Below are 19,108 nucleotides of genomic sequence, written 5' to 3'. Positions count from 1 at the left end.
AACCTCGATAATAAAAACCTCAGTGTCATGATGTGCTGCACGCTGATGAGATGCACGGCTGTTGAGGTGGAACAGTCGTTAGCGGGCAACCTCTGGGGAACCTGCCGCACCTCAGTTGTATAAGGCTTACACAAGCATGTGAGGCTCTGCCTGCGTGGACCTATAGGGTAGTGGAAATCAGTGTAAAGGCATGGACATTTATAGGAAAATTAATGTAGTCGGTTGGAATAGATGTGCACATTGTATATGCAACAGTACGAGATCTAGTATGCTGAAAAATGCAGTCAAATGGTAACCCATTTGATATAAGATATCAACGATTCAAATGGTAGAGGGTAGAAGTCAGTGCAGAGGCACTTGGCTCTGTGTGGTGTTAGTGTGTGCGTATGTGTCTTTGCTGCAGAAAGGAAACAGTCACCACTAACGACAGTGCGTATTGTGAACATAAACCACGATTGCAAGAAGGCCACACGGTAAACAGTTATCATGAGATGGAAAAGCAAAAACTGGTGAGTACAAGGAAATGGAGCTCTCTAATTGTCAGATCGCCAAGAAGTTGAACCGTAGAAGTACAGCGATCGATAATATCGTTAGATCAGGGGCACGGTATGGACAGCACGTAAAATATCGGCAAAGTGGAAATTTATCTGAGGCATCGAAACGGTTCCTCTTGCGCAACTCGTTTCTGACTTAAAGTTTTCGGTAACGCGAACGACAAATTTTATCAAATGAAAACATCTCCCATTCAAGAGACTGCAGAAACCTGTTCTAACATCCAAACATAAACAGGTTGCATTGAAGTTTTCTGAGAAACGTGTGTCAGGGACTTCAGAATGGGATAAAGTGATCTTCAGTGATGAAAATAAGTTTAATTTACATGGGCGGGATGGATTTCAGTATTACTGGCATGAACTGAGAACAGATCAGCAGGTAAGAGTGAGCAGAATTTTTTGGTGGCAGAAGTGTTACGATTTGAGCAGCCTTCTGAGCTAAAGATAAATCACTCACTGCTTGACTGAGCAGAACAGTGAACTCTTGCATAAACAGTTGGATTATAGAGACAGAATTGATTAGAATGTATGAGAACATGGAGAATGAATTGTAACGTTTCCGCAAGATAATGCATCTGTGCATGTTTCTGCTACATCTAAAAGTGCTTTGAAGATAAAGATATTGACGTGTTGCTGGGGCTGCGTGTAGCCTGGATATGTATATTATAGAAAACCGTTGCGGAATACATGAAAAGGGTATTTATCGCAATTGGAAGGCAATGTGAGGCCGTATGTGAGCTGAAAAGTTCAATACGAGAAGAGTGAGCGACAAATTCACAACAAGAACTACAAGAATTTTCGAGTAATTAGGAAGAACAGAAGTTGGACAAAGTACTAACAATGGAATAACACAACAGGCAAGTGAGTGTCTTTATACCAGTTTCCACCCAGGAAATGCAAAGGACTTATTTTGCTAGTCATGTATGAAAGAAACTATATAATTGCGTAATGACTGTTTATGTCTTATTTTATCTACTACTTTCGTAATAAATTCAATACAGTATGCTACAAACATCGGCTATTACTTTCGCAGGAACTCCCCCTTTATAATGATTTCCACTACCGTATGTCCCTAACTGTTCGTGGGAACATAGTGGCGAATCATATTAATAACTCCACTCCTAATTACCGTCTCGGAGTACTCACATCCAGTCATCAAAACAATTGAGCGAGCCTAATCCTTGCGAAAAATCAGATAATTTTTAGCAACGGGGCTCAAGAAGTTAAAAAAATGGTACAAATGGGTCTGAGCACTATGGGACTTAACAGCTGAGGTCATCAGTACCCTAGAACTTAGAACTACTTAAACCTTACTAATCTAAGGACATCACACACATCCATGCCCGAGGCAGGATTCGAACCAGCGACCGTAGTGGTCGCGCGGTCCCAGAATGAAGTGCCTAGAACCGCTCGACCACACCGGCCGGCTGAAGGAGTCATAAATCAGAATGTCTCTGTAGTGTTGAAGAGGAAGGATGGGACATTAGAAAAAGTGTCCCCTTTTTACGAGTAACAGAACGAAACTAACAGGATGAAGCAGCTGGAACTTCTTAGGAAGTCACAAAAACTGAGTTACTATGGCAAGGGGAAGCATCTTTGACTGGTAATTTAAACGTTCCTGTTCTCGGGTTCGAACCTTGCTACTGCATACATTTTAAATAAAATCATCAGCAATGGCTACTGATGACTTCCGGCATAAGAGGCACAATGTGTACCCACATGATACGTGGTCTGTAATTCGAAAAGTGTCGCGACGATCTCTCCGTTGGCAAAAGATTCCGTACTAGTCTTTCACTCAGATCTCTGAGTGGAGACAGCCAACGGAGAAGTGACCATGAGAAAAACATTGAAATACCAGCAAAACGGTGCCGTTCTGCCAGTCGGAGTGTGGAATATCAGGAGTTTGAACGTGGTAGCAAATTTAGAAAATCTGAAAGGGAAATGCCAAAGTTTAATGTAGATATAGGAGGCGTCAGTGAAGTGAAATGGAATAGACAAGGAGTTATGGCCAAAAAAGAGTAGGGTAATATCGATAGCAGCAGAAAATGGTGTAAAGGGACTAGGAAACATTGTGAGTAGGGAGGTAGGACAGACAGAGAGTGCGTCACTGTGAGTAGTTCAGTAATAGGGTTGTTTTCATCAGAGTCGACAGCGAACCAAACCGACAACAACAGTTTAGATATACACGCCGATGTCGCAGGCAGAAGATGAAGATATAGAGGAAGTGTGTCAGTATATTGAAAGGGTAATGCAATACGTAAAGGGGGATCATAATTTAATAGTCATTGGCGACTGTAATGCAGTTCTATGGGAAGAAGTAGAAGAAAGGGTTACAGCAAAATATGGTCTCTGTAACAGGAATGAGAGGGGAGAGAGACTAAGTGAGTTTTGCAATAAATTTCAGCTAGTAATAGCGAATACTCTGTTCAAGAATTACAAGAGGAGGAGGTACGCTTGAAAGGGCCGGGAGTTATGGGAAAATTTCAGTTAGATTAATCACGATCAGACAGAGATTCCGGAATCAGTTATTGGATTGTAAGGCATACCAAGGCACCGATACAGACTCAGATCACAATTTAGTAATGATGATGAGTAGGCTGAAGTTCAAGAGACTAGTCAGGAAGAGTTAGTGTGCAAAGAAGTGAGATATGGAAACTAAGGAATGAAAAATACGCTGCAAGTTTTAAAAAGAGAAATCACAGAAGGTGGAAAGAAAACCATAGGTAAGAGCAAGACAACTGCGAGGAAACCATTGGTAATAGAAGAAATACTTCAGCTGATAGACGAAAGCCGGCCGGGGTGACCGAGCGGTTCTATGCGCTACAGTATGGAACCGCGCGACTACTACGGTCACAAGTTCGAATCCTGCCTCGGGCATGGATGTGTGTGATCTCCTTAGGTTAGTTAGGTTTAAGTAGTTCTAAGTTCTAGGGGACTTATGACCTCAGAAGTTAAGTCCCATAGTGGTCAGAGCCATTTGAACCATTTGATAGACGAAAGAAGGAAATTCAGGAACACCGAAATATGAGAATACAGAAATACAATTCACTTAGGAATGAAATAAATAGGAAGCTCATGGAAGCTACGGCGAAACGGGTGCATGAAAAATGTGAAGAAATCGAAAAATAAATGATGGTCAGAAGGACTGACTCAGTATGTAGAAAAACGAAACCATCATTCGATAAAATTAAAAGCACGATGGTAACATTAACGATACAGGGTATTTTTCCAGCTCAGTATTATGCAAAAATCACCTATACCATTCAGGCACTGTTTATAATGTATATGTTTAACAAATCTTTTGTTGACATCATTTAATTCAGCACATTTTCTAAACAAATTAGAAATATTTTGAATATTTTTGAACCTGTTTAAGGTTATAAAAAAATTACAAAGAAATTGATGCAATTTTTTTCCAAAATGCTTCCTCAAATTGAGGTACTATTTAATCCATGTTACGCACCTGAAGGAGACAAAATTTTTAACAGGTATGCATGACATGACAGCTGAGGTACTAGATATATTTAATTCCACCTATTATGTATATTAGAAGGATAAAAATATCACATCTTATATTTTAATTTTTATAATTTTTTCCGAATAAAAATGTTATTTTTTCTATAATTTAGTTGATTCTGCAGTAAAGCTTTAGGTCTACTACTAAAATATTGACTATTTCAATTCACAGAAAACAAATAAGAGTAATGCTTTAGAAACGTCTGGAAATATTTGTACCTGAATTCGGAAAAATACAAGTTGTGGGAAATTGCAAACGAAGAAATGGGTCCAATTAAACTGAGCCTCAGAACATTCCTGAAGCATAGTCTTCATCCTGCAGCATTTCTTCATCTTCAAGCTTCCTCTTGGCATTCGTTTTAGCACTTCCTGCTTCTTTGATAACTTGAAGAGCGAATCTTTCAGCTTCATGCACCTGTTGTCTGTCACACACAAGCAACTGATCTTCCATATTAGAGCCATATTTTATGCCTAAATTTCTCAGTACATCCAACCTTCGTGTCACTCCATCATTGAAACGTATCATTGCATCTAGCACACCAACTTTTAATGTATTTAGTCCTACAAAAATATTCTTGGGTAATCATTCCCATATGCAATGGTTGAAACTTTCATTTGTGACATTTACTAAGAAAAACAGGGTCACTCAGGTCTCTAAAAGTTGGTTTTATTTCATCAACAACAGACTCAGGAAGAGAATGCTTGCGATGGTATATTTGACCACTTTATTTTGCTTTTTGGTAACAACACCAAGAATCTTTTCCTTTAGGCAAAGTCCGTCCACGGGGTGGTTATCTGTGGACAGCTTATGAAAGTAGGTGTCCCATACAGCTTTTCTAATTGCTGTAACATCATTCAGAGGCGCAGTTCGTCTAATGTCCAGTCCATAATAACTCTGAAGAAGGCCTATTTCAGTTTCTGTCAATCTGCCTCCACCAGACAGAGATTTTCCATCAGATAGCAACTTTCCTTTCATTTCTCTTCGTAGCTTCCTCAATCTAGCACCCATCCTCATTTGGACATGTCCACAACACTCCAGTTTTGTTATCAAAGTATCACCATAAACATTGAACTCATTAATTTTATTGGAAGCCTTAGTCTCCATCGCCTAGGTACTTCGTATATCTAACGTTATAAACGGGCACCGACCTCTGAAATATTTTTAGAACTCCACCACACTCCATACCTCCACTGTAACCATCATAATTCATAGAACAATGATTGTTCAATATGTCCTTCAGTGTTACCATGGCAAGTGTGGCAGTTCTTAGATAAGCACTCAAAATCAACAATTTTTCGATTCTCCAGAGAAATAGCACTTTCAACACCATTCAAGGAACGAAGTCCTCGACGTTGCCATGTCCCATCAAGTGCAACAGCAATGTCCCTGGTTCCACTAATATATACAGTTTCGTCTACTGCACGTTTCATATATGCTTTAGACACAACTGTGAAGGCACCTTAAAGTATTTACATGTGCTTGTTGAACCTACTGGGAGGAGGAGGAAGGTCCATCGAACCACAAAACGTTTGAGCAGCCTTTTTTCCTTTTCCTATTGCACGCATTGCATACACTAACTTCAGATTCACATCATATGAATTATGCACAATGTTTGAAGTCGTTTTCGAGGTAGATTTATTGCAGGATCTACACAGAACAGCTAATCTTCACGCCAAGCCCTTCCAGCTACTTTGTTGTTCAGTTATTTCGAGACAGCCTACACCATCAAATTTTATACATTTCACCACTTCCTTTATCAAAGAAGATAAATTCCCACACCAACAACAACAAATCCACTATAAACAGCATAATTGTTAACACAAAAATTTGAATCACCAGGTGGCGTGCCATGTGGGAGTTTCTTCCCTGAAGAACAGTGTGGCTTGCTTTGTTTGTGAACTGGTTACCACGGAATTTCCTTTTATTGAATCTCTTGATGCGTGGGATAGTTCGTATTTATTGCACACTAAAGGATGTGTACTCCCACAAATATATGTAGCACTTGGGCAACAAACATTCAGTAACACGTGAACAAACTGCTTCAGCGAAACAAAAGTAAATACTAGCAAAGATAATCATTTACAGACACTAGAAACCTACACTGTTGCCAATATATTCAATATAGCATACGTATAATCATTGGAACAGAAACAGAAACAGAAAGGTCACAGTTCTTTTCGACATAATACTGGTTTCTGTAAGACAAATAAATGGGGTGTGGCGGCATACATGATTGTAACTTTAAAATTTGGTATATATTGCCCATTTATCATTTGAAATCCTATAATGTATATATCTATGTAACCAGGAAATACTATACAATTTAATAAAGACATAAAAATTTCGATTTTCCACAATTTATAAGTACCCTGTGTCATTAAGAGTACAATGGGACTTTTACTGTTAAATGCAGAGGAAAGAGCGTAAAGGTGGAAAGAGTACACTAAAGTCTCTATGAGGGGGAGGACTTGCCTGATGACATGACAGAAGAAGAAACAGAAGTCGACAGGGAACAAATAGGTGATACAGAATTTAAAAGAACTTCGTCGACGTATGATCAAGTAAGGCATAAGGGATAAATAACATTCCTTTAGAATTTGAAAAATCATTGGGACAAGTGGTAAAAAAACAATTGGTGTGTAGAATGTATAAGACTCGCAATATACCATCAGACTTTCGGAAAGACATCATCCACAAAATTCTGAAGATAGCAAGAGCCAGCAAGTGCTAGAATTATCGCAGAATCAGCTTAAAAGATCATGCATCCAAGCTGCTGACATGAATAACATACCGAAGGATGTAAAACAAAATTAAGCGTTTGTTAAATGATCATCAGTCTGGCTTTAAGATAGGTGAAGCCACGGGAGAGTAGTTCTGATATTGCAGTTGATAATGGAAGCAAGAATGAAGAAAAATTAAGACACATTCATAGGATTTGTAGACCTGGGAAAATCGTTTGACAATGTAGAATTGTGCATGATGTTCAAAATTCTGAGAAAAATAGGCATCAGCTATAGTGAAAGATGGGGAATATACAGTCTGTAAAAGCGCCAGCAGGGATCAATAAGAATTAAGACAAAGAACGAAGAGCTCTGATTAAAAACAGAGTAAAACAGGGAAGTAGTCTTTCGTCCCTACTGTGTAATCGGTACGTCATAGAAACAGTTAAAGAAATAAAGAATAAAAGAAATAAAAATTTGGGGTGAAAGGATATCAGTGACAAGATTCGCTGATGACCTTACTATCCTTAGACTAATGAGCACAGAATGTGGATTGAAAGTAAATCGAAGAGAGACGAAAGTAATGAGAAGTAGCAGAAATGAGAACAGTGAGACAGTTAACATCAGAATTGGGAATCATGAAGTAGACAGAGTTCAGGAATTCTGATACCTGGGCAGCAGGGTGGACGAAGAATGGAGGACAAAAAAATCAGACTAGCACTGGCGAAAAGTGCATTCCAGGCGTAAGGAAGTCTACTAGTATGAAACAGACCTTAATCTGAGGAATAAATTTCTGAGAACGTAGCAGTATATGGCAGTGAAACGTGGACTGTGGAAATACCGTAACAGAAGAGAATAGAAGAATTTGAGATGTGGTGCTACAACAGAACGTTGAAAAGTAGGTGGACCGACAGGGTAAGCAATGAGGAGGTTCCCCTCAGATTCTCGACGAAAGGAATACGTGGAAAACACTGACAAGAAGGTGGGACAGGATAATGGGAGATCTATTAAGAGATCAGGGAATAAGTTCCATGGTACTAGAGCAAGCTACAGAGATTAAAAACTGTAGAGGAAGACAGAGATTGCAATACATCCAAAAAATAGTTGAGGATGTATGTTTCAGTTTCTATTCTGAGTTGAAAAGGTTGACCCAGGAGAGAAATTCGTGGTAGTTGGTGTCACACCAATCATAAGACTGGTGACTCGAAAAAGAAACGACGTAAATTTTTAGTTTCATAAATGTCTCAATTCAAGCTAGGGTGTGATCATATGCCTTGATGTTATGGACATCTCAGAACTCAAACAAGAATGGGCTTTACAGGTCACAGTAGAAGTGGAACAAAGGAACCGAAGGAATAGTAGGGAGATAAGGAATAATGGAGAGATTGAGAAGACTGCCACTTTTGTTGTGATCTTCAGTTGTCTGACACGACCTGAATACATCATGGTAGGGCTCCTCCGACTTACTGTTAGCCTTGACATATGTACCCCACCCCATGAGCTGTTTCAAATGGCAGTAATTTGGCCTCACAACACTGAGATGTGGAGGTGAAGCAGCTTGCAGAAAATGTGAAAAGGTAGCCAGTGTCTGACACTGACTGATTATCTCCAGCGATATGCATCAACTGCTGTGGGAGTCACTCTGTCTGGAGCCAAGAAAGACAGATTTTCACTCAGAAACGAAAAATTCACGAAATGAAGGTGATCAGGTACATCTCTTATGCTGAAGCCAAAAAATAATATAAAGCAACGAAACCTCCACTCTTTTGCTCTCCTTCAGTTTACTTAGTGAAGAAACTTACCTGCAACGTAGACACTTTGACACAGATGGTGTCGAGTGAACCATAATTTGCCGCCAGCACCTATACTTACACCTGTACATACCAAAGTAAATATTGCCAGTGTTACACAAAACTGCCTCACACATTACGTATTACAGTAAAAAGTATAATAGATTGCCCCATACATTGCCATTTTATAGCAAAGTTGTAACAAATTGCTCCATGCATCACGATGTTACAGCGAAACTGTAAGAAATTGCCCCATAAGCCAATACGTTGTAGCAAAATGGTAACAAATTATATCATATATAACTGTGTTACAGCAAAATTATAACAAAATGGCCTTCTATACCGTTCTGTTACACCAAATTGTAACAAAGTGCCTGACACATCGCTATGTTACAGCAAAACTGCAGCAAATTACCCCATACAGACCAGTGTTAATTAAGTCGTTATAGATTGCTACTTACATTGCGGATGTATGGTATATATAACTGTACAATGGTGGTCAGTATAATCCTGACAACAGTGACTACATTTCACTGAATGCTTAGTGGATGCAATTCTGGTGGCATGATGGTTAGTTGATATAGTGACTGCCATTAACCCAGATGCCACTGGAACAACTATGGTCAGTTGATACAGTGAGTCCCATTATCGTAGATACCATTGGGTGCAACAGCGATGGTCAGTTAACATAATTACAACAGCTAAGCCACTGACTGTGACTACCATTATCAAAAATACATTGTGACGTGTACCATAACCTGACAGTGTATGTCAGCTACTGGATTTCAGTCAAACAAAATTATAACAAATTATGCTATACAGCACCTGAGACCTTGATGGTTATTGACGTATACACAACTTAGTACAGAATCACCTCTTACAAAATCATGACGTCATTTCCAGATATACCTCCTAAATTCAGAACACATCTCGACTTGTGTGAGAGCAGGCTAGCTAATTATACTCCCATGTCAATTAGTAGTTTTTTCTGTATCATTGTTACAAATTTACTACAAAGTCCTTATGGAGAGGGTGTATCTCCCGTACAGTCATTTTATTGTCTATATGATTATGTTGGTATGCACTAGATTTTATAGGGTAGGTGCACCACACACACACATACACACACACACAAACACACACACACACACACACACACACACACACACACACACACACACACACATACACACACACATATGACTTCTGTGTTTCTTATTATTTATAAAGTATTACATGTTGCAGTATATATGATTCATAGTGTAAGAAATTACACATCACTTAACAGTACTTAATGATCTCACTTTTTATATAAAGTGTTACATGTTGCAAGATATATAAATAAGCTTAAGCATGATTGCAGTTCAAGACCCACATTTGGTGTGGCGAATTCACGCATATAGGCATGCATTGACACACAGCATTTTTCAAAATAACCTGTTGTGAGTTCAAATGTATGTATAGTTTGATGTGTAAGTGTCATCCACTCGGTTCGTATAGTTTCATAAAAACTAGACCTGTATGGCTGCCAGCTTAGCCTTTCGTCTGTAGGTCTTGTTACAGGGTACCAAGTATACATTTAATTCTCATTTTTGCAGATATGTGGACTGCGTTTCACTTAAGTTTTTCACCATATGTAAGAAATTGCTAGTGCAAATTGTATGTTGATATAATTCCCCCAAGGAGACTACTGTATTTCTGTTAAATAGTAGCACTGAATTATGATGTAGTCGCTTCCATTTACTGTCAGATTATGTCACCATATCAACTGACCTTCATTGCCCCAATCAATAGTATCTAGTGTAATGGTTGCAACCATTTCAACTAAGAATAATTGAACCACCTAATAGAATCCTGATTTACGGCAAGCACGTCTATTAACTGACAATAACTGCCCCATCCACTAGTATGCCAGTCACCATATCAACTGATAAACATTGCCCCAAATCTGCATTTAGGTTAATGTCAGTCACTGTACAATGACCATTACTGATCCCACAATTGTATTCACCATGCATTTGGGTTAATTTGTATCACTTCTATCGTTATAATGGTGTCCATCATTGCACAAGTTGTGTCCAGTATGTATTTGTAATGTGCATGATGAATCTTAAGAATTCGTGTAGCAATGGTGATGAATGAGGTACAGTATTCTATAGGGCGATTAAATAAAATTTTGCTGTAGCATGACTATGTATGTGACACTTTGTTTCAATTTATTTTTATGTTTATCTGTAGTCAAATATAAAATGGGTCAATTTGCTACAATTTTGCTGTAACACGGTGATGTTTTGGTCAATTTGCTTCAGATTTGCTCTGACATAGTGATGAACATGCACAAACTGTCTTGCAGTTTATATTGTGCACTATCAGCAGAAGCTGAAGAATATCTCTCAGTATAAGATAAAGATAATACCATAGCATGGGGATCAATACAATGCTTTACTGAATTTGATAAACTTTTTAACGAAACAAAAAGATACATTTTTGACTAACAACATACAAAATTTAGACATGGGAATAATATTGTTACATTTTGTACAAATAGAACATTATTCTGGTCAATAAGTTCTCTTTAAGCTGTGTGTTATTTAGCAGAAGTGTAATATTTTTTGTATTGTTAATGAACAATTATATATGTATTTTGATAGTTAAGACAGATAAGTTAATTTTGGGGCAAGGACGAATTTTCAGTTATGATTATGAATCTGTAATTAGTCTTGCATATTACGATAACCAACCATCATTTGTTCTGCACTTGAAATCTTCAGGTATTATGATGGATTATTTTATTTTTATGCAAAGCTAATGCTTTTTATATATTGAATTTCCTCTCAGTATGTGGAAGCTTGTTCGATATTTCCCTCTGGCCAGGTTATATTTTGACTGCATTCTGTATTTTTTGCAATATGAAAGTTATACTTTTGTACTATGAGAATGTATAGTTTAAGTAATATAACAAATTAAGGGCTTTGTGAAAATACATAAGTTTTAATACAGTCTCTTGTGATAAAGTGTTGGGAAACGTGACGTCAGTGTACTGAACAGCAGATATCTCCAAGTGAAAACAGTTATTCAAAATCTAAATTAGCCAATCTACAATATTGGTTATATTTTTCTAGTGTAAAACATGACGCATTTTTTTCTTACCTCCTAAAATGTGCTTGATGAGGCGAAGCATTATTTAAAACTGTTTTACAACGGAAGATGACCAAAATTCCTTCTGTTTATCTTCATTTACATAGCACCACGTGTACCTGAGATTGAATGTCAACACTCTTTACATATTTTGACACATACTTTAGGCATGAAAGTAAAAAAAAAATGGTTCAAATGGCTCTGAGCACTATGGGACTCAACTGCTTAGCTCATACGTCCCCTAGAACTTGGAACTACTTAAATCTAACTAACCTAAGGACATAACACACATCCATGCCCGAGGCAGGATTCGAGCCTGCGACTGTAGTGGTCGCGCGGTTCCAGACTGCAGCGCGTAGAACCGCTATGCCACTCTGACCGGCGCATGATAGTAACGTTGTGATACTCAAAATAAAACAGTGTGTGGGTTGCTGACAATTTTTGATATACATACAAGTGTTGTGAGCTACTCCCTTGATGTATTTTGATCAACATTATAAACTGAAGATAATTATCTGTTACTTGACATAAACAATGAGTACGTTTTTATCTTATTCCTCCTAAAAAGGTACTCGATCAGGTTCGTACTCATGAAGAGTCCGATTTTGGGCCACCATGAAGTGTCAGCTGTCTGAGTAGCATGGTACTTTAGCAAAGTACTTCCGTTTTGTGTAGTTACCACACAATTTACATTCCATACATACCTTGGCAGATAGTTTAGAAGCAAAATAACATTGTGGCACTCGACTTAAACATTGTGTTGCTAATATGTTTTCAGATACATTGCAGAAGTGGTATTATTGGAAGCGACACCATGTAAATATGTGGAAATAACATTATGAAAAATAAAAAAAACTTTCTGTATGTGTATGCACCTAATGCATCTTTTGCATAGATTAGATATAGATGTAACCAGTGTGTGTGTGTGTGTGTGTGTGTGTGTGTGTGTGTGTGTGCGTGTGTGTGTGTGTGTGTGTGTGTGTGTGTGTGTGTGTACACACATATGGCTATGAAATGTTGATAAATAGTGCAGACAGTCTGGCTGTAGATGTATTTAACTTGTGGGATCCATTGTGCTTTACACCAAATATGATACAAAGATCCAACAACCTCTTTGACAAGTGCTACTTACTTTCCCAATCTACACCTGTATTGGCTATATCCTTATACTTTTTTCATAATTAATCGATTGATTTTAAACATGATGCATTATTCATATTGGTTGGATATGCCTCAAGGTGGACGCTCAACAGCTACATTGTGATTAGCTATTTCTTTTAAACTGGCAGTAAAGTATTGTGATGTCATTGGCTACTTCATGTAATCGGCCACCATTGTTCCAAGAAAGAGGTGTGAGTTCTTCGATTGTGACTATAGAAAGGGGGGATAGCTTGTGACATCATTGATATGGCAATGAGCTGTTCACATGCCTGTATGTAAATAGGCAAAGTGCTGCAGAAATCCCATATCAATCCTACTTATAGCCACTGTTTGTTTGCTGGATATGTTACAGTTTCACCAGAGCTCCCATTTGCTGCCACTCTTCAAGGTTCCTCTGAGCTTTCATAGCAGCAGTAGGTCATGGACGCCAACTGTCCACGACTGGAACCAGAAGTTGGACTTTGGAAGGCATATGTGATTAAAAGGTGCAGGGTTTGATCGTGAATAAAACATATACAACGTCTAAAAAGTATTGGCTTATGTACTGGCTCGTTAATTGACATGAGATTTTCTATTCTTGTTAATGAGACAAATTGCGAACCAATAGGAGAACAGTGTCCTCGTATGGATACATTACTTCATACCTGGATCCATAATTTAGATCAGCGCAATGTCACTGACAGCAACAATAGCAGACACAGACAATGTCGTATCGAGTAGGAGCATAGACAAATTGATTGAGGGAAATCAATGACATTCTTTGATTTAGTTTAGTGTTCACTTGATTGCATTACACATGTGAATACTGTGAGCGATATGTTAGGGGCAACTTGTACAAACACCAGAAGGCAGTTCTAGAAGTCCAAGGACGTGAAAAGGGCAGTAATTGAGAGTTAGATAGGTTTGAAAAGGTAACTGGGAGAAATGAAGGCAGTTAAAACTCAGAGAGAAGTAATACAAGTTTAATGCAAGTGTAATTCCGTTGGAGACGGTAAAGCACTTGGGGGATGAGTTAAACTGAATGGATAGTGTCTTCAAAAAAATTATACGGTAAAAAGAACTGAAAGTAAAACATGGTTAAGTGAGTGTACTCAAATTAAGTAAAACGATGCACAGGGATAAAACTAAAAGTAGTGGACAGATTTTGATCTATTGCCTTCAGATACCTGATGATGGCAGGGAAACTAAGTTCTTTTCAAAAAGAGAAATATGTTCCCATGAAGACATAAATTTGGGCGATAGGAAGCTTTTTATTAAGGTATAAGTTTGGAGAGTAGCCTTGTATGTACGATAAACGTACAAATAAATGGTGATGATTGTTGGTGTTAGTTATCAAGCGATACTGAATCGAATTTTGGTGAAAAGAGGTTATTGGCATCATTTGACTGAAGTATTTACGAATTAGTAATTTAGTATTTGGACAGAGTTTAGAACTGTCAAGACTGCAGAGGAATCGGAGGCCTAAATAGTATAAGCAGGTGCAAGAGGATGCCCAATTTAGGTTCAGCAGGTATCCTGCTATGAAGAGACTTATACAAGGTAGAGTAACGTGGAGAATTGCATCAACCAGTCTTTACATTGATGAGTACAACAACATCTGATATGTAACAGTGAAATATCGAGCCGATGACTTTTCATTTGAGAAATGTTCTAGTTGCCGGTACAGACTGCTCAAGAGTAAAGTTTTGGAGTGCAGCTTTTCTCCTGATCAGGCCGTCGACTACGACGTCCGAGTCCTGCAACTATCTGTTCTATTTTCCAGCCTCGCAGGACATGTACCGCCGCACCTTGCTGGATCGGCGATGTATGCTGCCAGCAAGCACGCAGTGAAAGTCTTGCTGGAAGGGCTGAGGAAAGATCTCATCGCCCTGAGTAGCCAGATACGAGTTGGGGTAAGTCATCTAATATGGTCACAACAATACAGCAGATGCGTACAAACCCTGCTTCTGCACTGAATGAACCTAAATAACGCTAGGGCAGTCTGAAGAAAGTGTCATTTTAATATTCGTTCATCTTGCTATGATGAAACTGCACTGCTCGTACAGCTTAACACACAGCACGCTAGCTTGTAAGCCAGGGAGGTGAACTGTGGCTCTACAGATCTGGTGGGAACAGTTATTCATTCTTTTCGTAATTTTCTTTCCTAAACGATGCAGTGAATCCAGGAATGCTGCGCCTAATAAGAAATTTGAACGTAAATCAATAATGTAGTTTCTTCAAGATAGATATTGCCAAAAATCTGACGAGCAACACACTGCAAGAGGAAACACTCTCAATATGAAACCCAGAAACTGAGGAAGAGAAAGGTGATGAACGAAAGAGCAAACGGAAGAGACAAGCAATCCAGCCACTGCTACCACTTTCCAAGAAATAAAAATGTGCTCTGCATGTTTCAAAAAGTGGCAACCGGGAAAAAACAACAGATCGTAGTGGAGAGGATGGTATTTTCAAACTTGGCAGTGTGAGATGTTTTGATTGTAAGAGACTCTTTTTGCCTTACTTCAGAAAATAATTCTTTGAAATGGTGTCATATTTATGAAATACAGTAATTTGTCTTAACTTGTAACGTAACTATTGCAATTTTCACATTTTTCTATGTTTGCCAACAATTTAATCTCTGTAAAGAATAGTAAACAACAGTGAGACAAATTTAACTATTTTGCACACTTTATAGCCTAAAAAGGGTTTATACAGCGTTAGTTAAGTAAACTGAAATATTATTCATTGAATCTGTTAGCAAACACATATGATAGATGACCTACAAAAGTGTGTAGCGAAAACAAGCAAAATACTAATATCATCACATGTAGTACCTGCCAAAACGTTAAAGACTTTTCAACTAAACACACTTTACAAATTTGGTTTCAGGTCTCAATCACAAAATGAAATAAACAATTAGCCAACTATTAAGTAAAATCACATATCTTGTCAGTTTCCGTAGGAGTCAATTAAGTTTTATAAAAATGTGCTCTCCAAAAATCAGCTAATTCTAAAGTAAATTACAAAGACAAGAATAACTTTATACAACAACAGTGGAAGTTAAAAGTATTAGTCAAATAAAAGTAGCTTTAAGTAACAGTTTTACTATAATGTGAATAGATTCTGTATTTCGACATAACTGGCATCGAGGAGTTTGACTGAATGATATTTAAAATGTTTGACACCACAAACGGTCGTGAAGCCACAGTCACTAAAACAATGAAATTCTTAAAAGGTTACATAATTAGTTTCGTTGCACTGAGTCATCATTTTCAAATGTAATCACGAACCTAGAAAACTGCCTTAATAATTGCAAGCACACTTCTCTTAAATATTATGAAGAATACATTAAAACTAGTAAACCTATGCAAAGGCAGCAGAAACGGGACACGAGACGTCATGACAATTTTTAATAGATCAGTCATTTTACACCTTAATGCAGTGTAGATGAAAACAGCATCTGCACGAAAGATATTATATGAGTAGCCCCTATGCAAAAGCTGCTAATGCATTTTCTGTTGTTTTTGAGTTGAGCACACTATAATAAAGATTTTTTCTGCACCGAAACGATGGAACAGGTTTCACGATGCTAAACCTGCTATATACCTTTGGAATTGGAATCTTGTTAGATTGCAAAAGCCTCTAACTGCTCGTCTTCGGGTGCAAAGTCCGCTAAATGTCCAAAGTCTGCAAAACGCGCCAAGTTCAATAGGCGTGGCAGTTACGTGCCATGTCCGGACGCAAGGAACGCCAACTGACATCTGACATCAGACTTACCAATCTAGACATTCAAAGCTACCTTTCAGTTTGTTACGATTTTGAGGGATATTTTTCTTACTCGGAGTTAGGTTGGCTACGCTATAACGAACGCGTACGCAACAATGAAGCTCTCGCAACCCATGCATTGTTGAAATGTGCGCCGGTAAGCACAGTTCAGCTGGTCACTAGGATGTTTTTTGATGTATTTGCTTGAGTGTTTTGAAGAAAACAAGTTATTTTGCGTACAGTTTAAATGCAGAAGACGGTACAAACAAAGCGGGAGTAATTGAAACAATAAGAATTCTGCAAGGAGTCTAACCTATCGTAGCAGTTGCAAATGACCAGACAGAGGACGACGGCCCCTCATGGAAAAGGAAGAGGCATCCTGATCAGTGAGAGAGAAACGTTTCCAGAACAGAAACTTAAGAACATGAAAAGTATTACTAAAGCAGTGTGATGCAATGAACACAGTGTTTACACTAATTGTTATGACATACGTGGAAGGATTAGGGAAAGTAGCTGGAATTTCCAGATTCAGAAAGTAAAAAAATTGTGTTCACCAAAAGCATAAACAAGACGATTTGTCTAGTTTGTGGAGGGCCTTCCACAGCTTTGAAGATGGGGCATCCTGAAAAGGGGAAAAATTTCAGCAAAGGAAACATTCCAACACCAATCACAGCTGTGTAAAACTTTCAGAAGCCATACTGGGAAACACCAAAAAGCTGTTATAGCTCCACTTTGGTGAAGACTGGGGGACCTACGACAAACTCGCTCCTGCCGCTGGCAGTCATCTGAAGATGCGGGAAGCGATTTTGAGTTGATGGGTAGTGTTGAGGTCGATATCACTTGAAAGCAATTTCCAGCTAATTTCATTTTGTAGAACTTTTTGGTGCTATTTTTAACTAAGATGCAACTTTCCGCCACTTTTATTATTTTCCAAAATAATTTCCGTGTTTTACTAAGATGCAATTACAAGCTTATTTTATTTTCTAGTATATCTTTTGGTGTCAAAAACTGGATGGTGTACTTTTTTTCTAAAAAAACACAATGTTGAGCATTCATATCTGTTCTCTTTTTTATGTTAAATAAGTCAGTTTTTCCCGGTAAAATAATGTCCCCTTCTTATTTTTATAAGCCAATTTTGTAGGATTTTCAGATTTCTCTTTGAAATAAAACGTATTCCTTTTATATTCGAAATAATTAAATTCCACCTTCAGGTTATTCCTAACATAGCAACGAATAGCGGATTTTTGCAACAGAATGTTTGTTTTGTAATTGGATCGATACATTTGCAAAATCCGCTGACTGTATAAATCTGGTGCAAAGAGAGCTAAGTCAGTATTTCACTTAAGATTTTAACGTATAAAACATAATCACAGATTTCAGCCACTAATATGGTATAATTAATTATTTTTTTACTTATTTTTAGAAAAGAAATGGAGTCTTTAACTTCAATAGTTTGGGCGGGATAAGTTTTTCTGTATTATCTCAGTTTCGCTTATCATACAGTTAGCGGCTTTCGCATCTGCATTAGTCTCATAATTTTGTATTATGTCCTGCAGTGATTCAACTATCATTTTTGTGTTAGCCCAAGTGGGAGTGCATCGTCATTGTAATATTTCACTAGCAGCACACAGTACGACTGCGTGCTGTGTTCTGGGTTTGGGCTTGCTGCACGTTATAGGAGTGGGACGTGTGATCCTACCTTTGCAAAATGATCGTTGTATCGCTCCAGGACGTAATGCAAGAGTATATAATATCTTTCATCCCGATGGAGTTTTCATGTACACTGCATTAAGGTGTGAAATGATTGATCAACCAGAAATTGTCATGACATCCTGTGACCCGTTTCTGCTGCCTTTGCTTCTGTTTACTGGTATAGTGTATTTTCCGTAATATTCGAAAGATGTGTGGTTACAATTTTTAATGCATTTTTCCAAGTTTGTGATTGCATTTGAAAATGACGACTGAGTGCATCGAAACTAGTTACGCAACCTTTTAAAAATTTCATTGTTTTGGTGATTCTGGCTTGACGAACTTTGAGATGTCAAATAAACGTTTTAAATGTGAGTAGATTTGTTTAAGTCCCCGTAATGGTAGATCTGAAATTTATAGCTGACGCTCTTCTATTGGTATACGCACACGAATAAAATTAACGTCTTCAAAAAATTAACGTGCGACATGAATATTTTTTATACTCTGGACAAAAGATTGTTATAACCAATTGCACATCGTAATGAAGAGAGATGCCAACAGAAAATTAAAATGATAAATGTGGGTCAAGGTTTCACGTAGAGCGATTAGATGGACCCTTGGAAGGGTAACGTTGCACATGTGATATTTTTGTTACATAAAGAAATTATCCGTTGTATCTCCTCTAAAAACTCAAAAACTTTACATATTTAGTTTTTTTACATCTGAATGTTTGCACTCACTTTTGTTGCGTAAAACTGCATCATTCTTCAGCTTCGTGTTATAACCGAAATCGTATTC

The 19,108-nt window shown here is 37.9% G+C and overlaps 1 protein-coding gene across 1 annotated transcript in view; it reads left to right on the top strand.

Moving 5' to 3' along the window:
- LOC126235548 (farnesol dehydrogenase-like) overlaps positions 1 to 19,108 on the top strand; it is a 75,762-nt gene that overhangs the window by 26,363 nt on the left and 30,291 nt on the right. Inside the window, exon 4 of the mRNA XM_049944265.1 lies at positions 14,640 to 14,769. Coding sequence (XP_049800222.1) covers positions 14,640 to 14,769 — 130 coding nt within the window. The remainder of the gene's footprint in view (positions 1 to 14,639; positions 14,770 to 19,108) is intronic.

The sequence above is a fragment of the Schistocerca nitens genome, chromosome 2 (genome assembly GCF_023898315.1).
Source record: "Schistocerca nitens isolate TAMUIC-IGC-003100 chromosome 2, iqSchNite1.1, whole genome shotgun sequence".
NCBI lineage: Eukaryota > Metazoa > Arthropoda > Insecta > Orthoptera > Acrididae > Schistocerca > Schistocerca nitens.
This window is presented reverse-complemented; position numbering and strand designations above follow the sequence as displayed.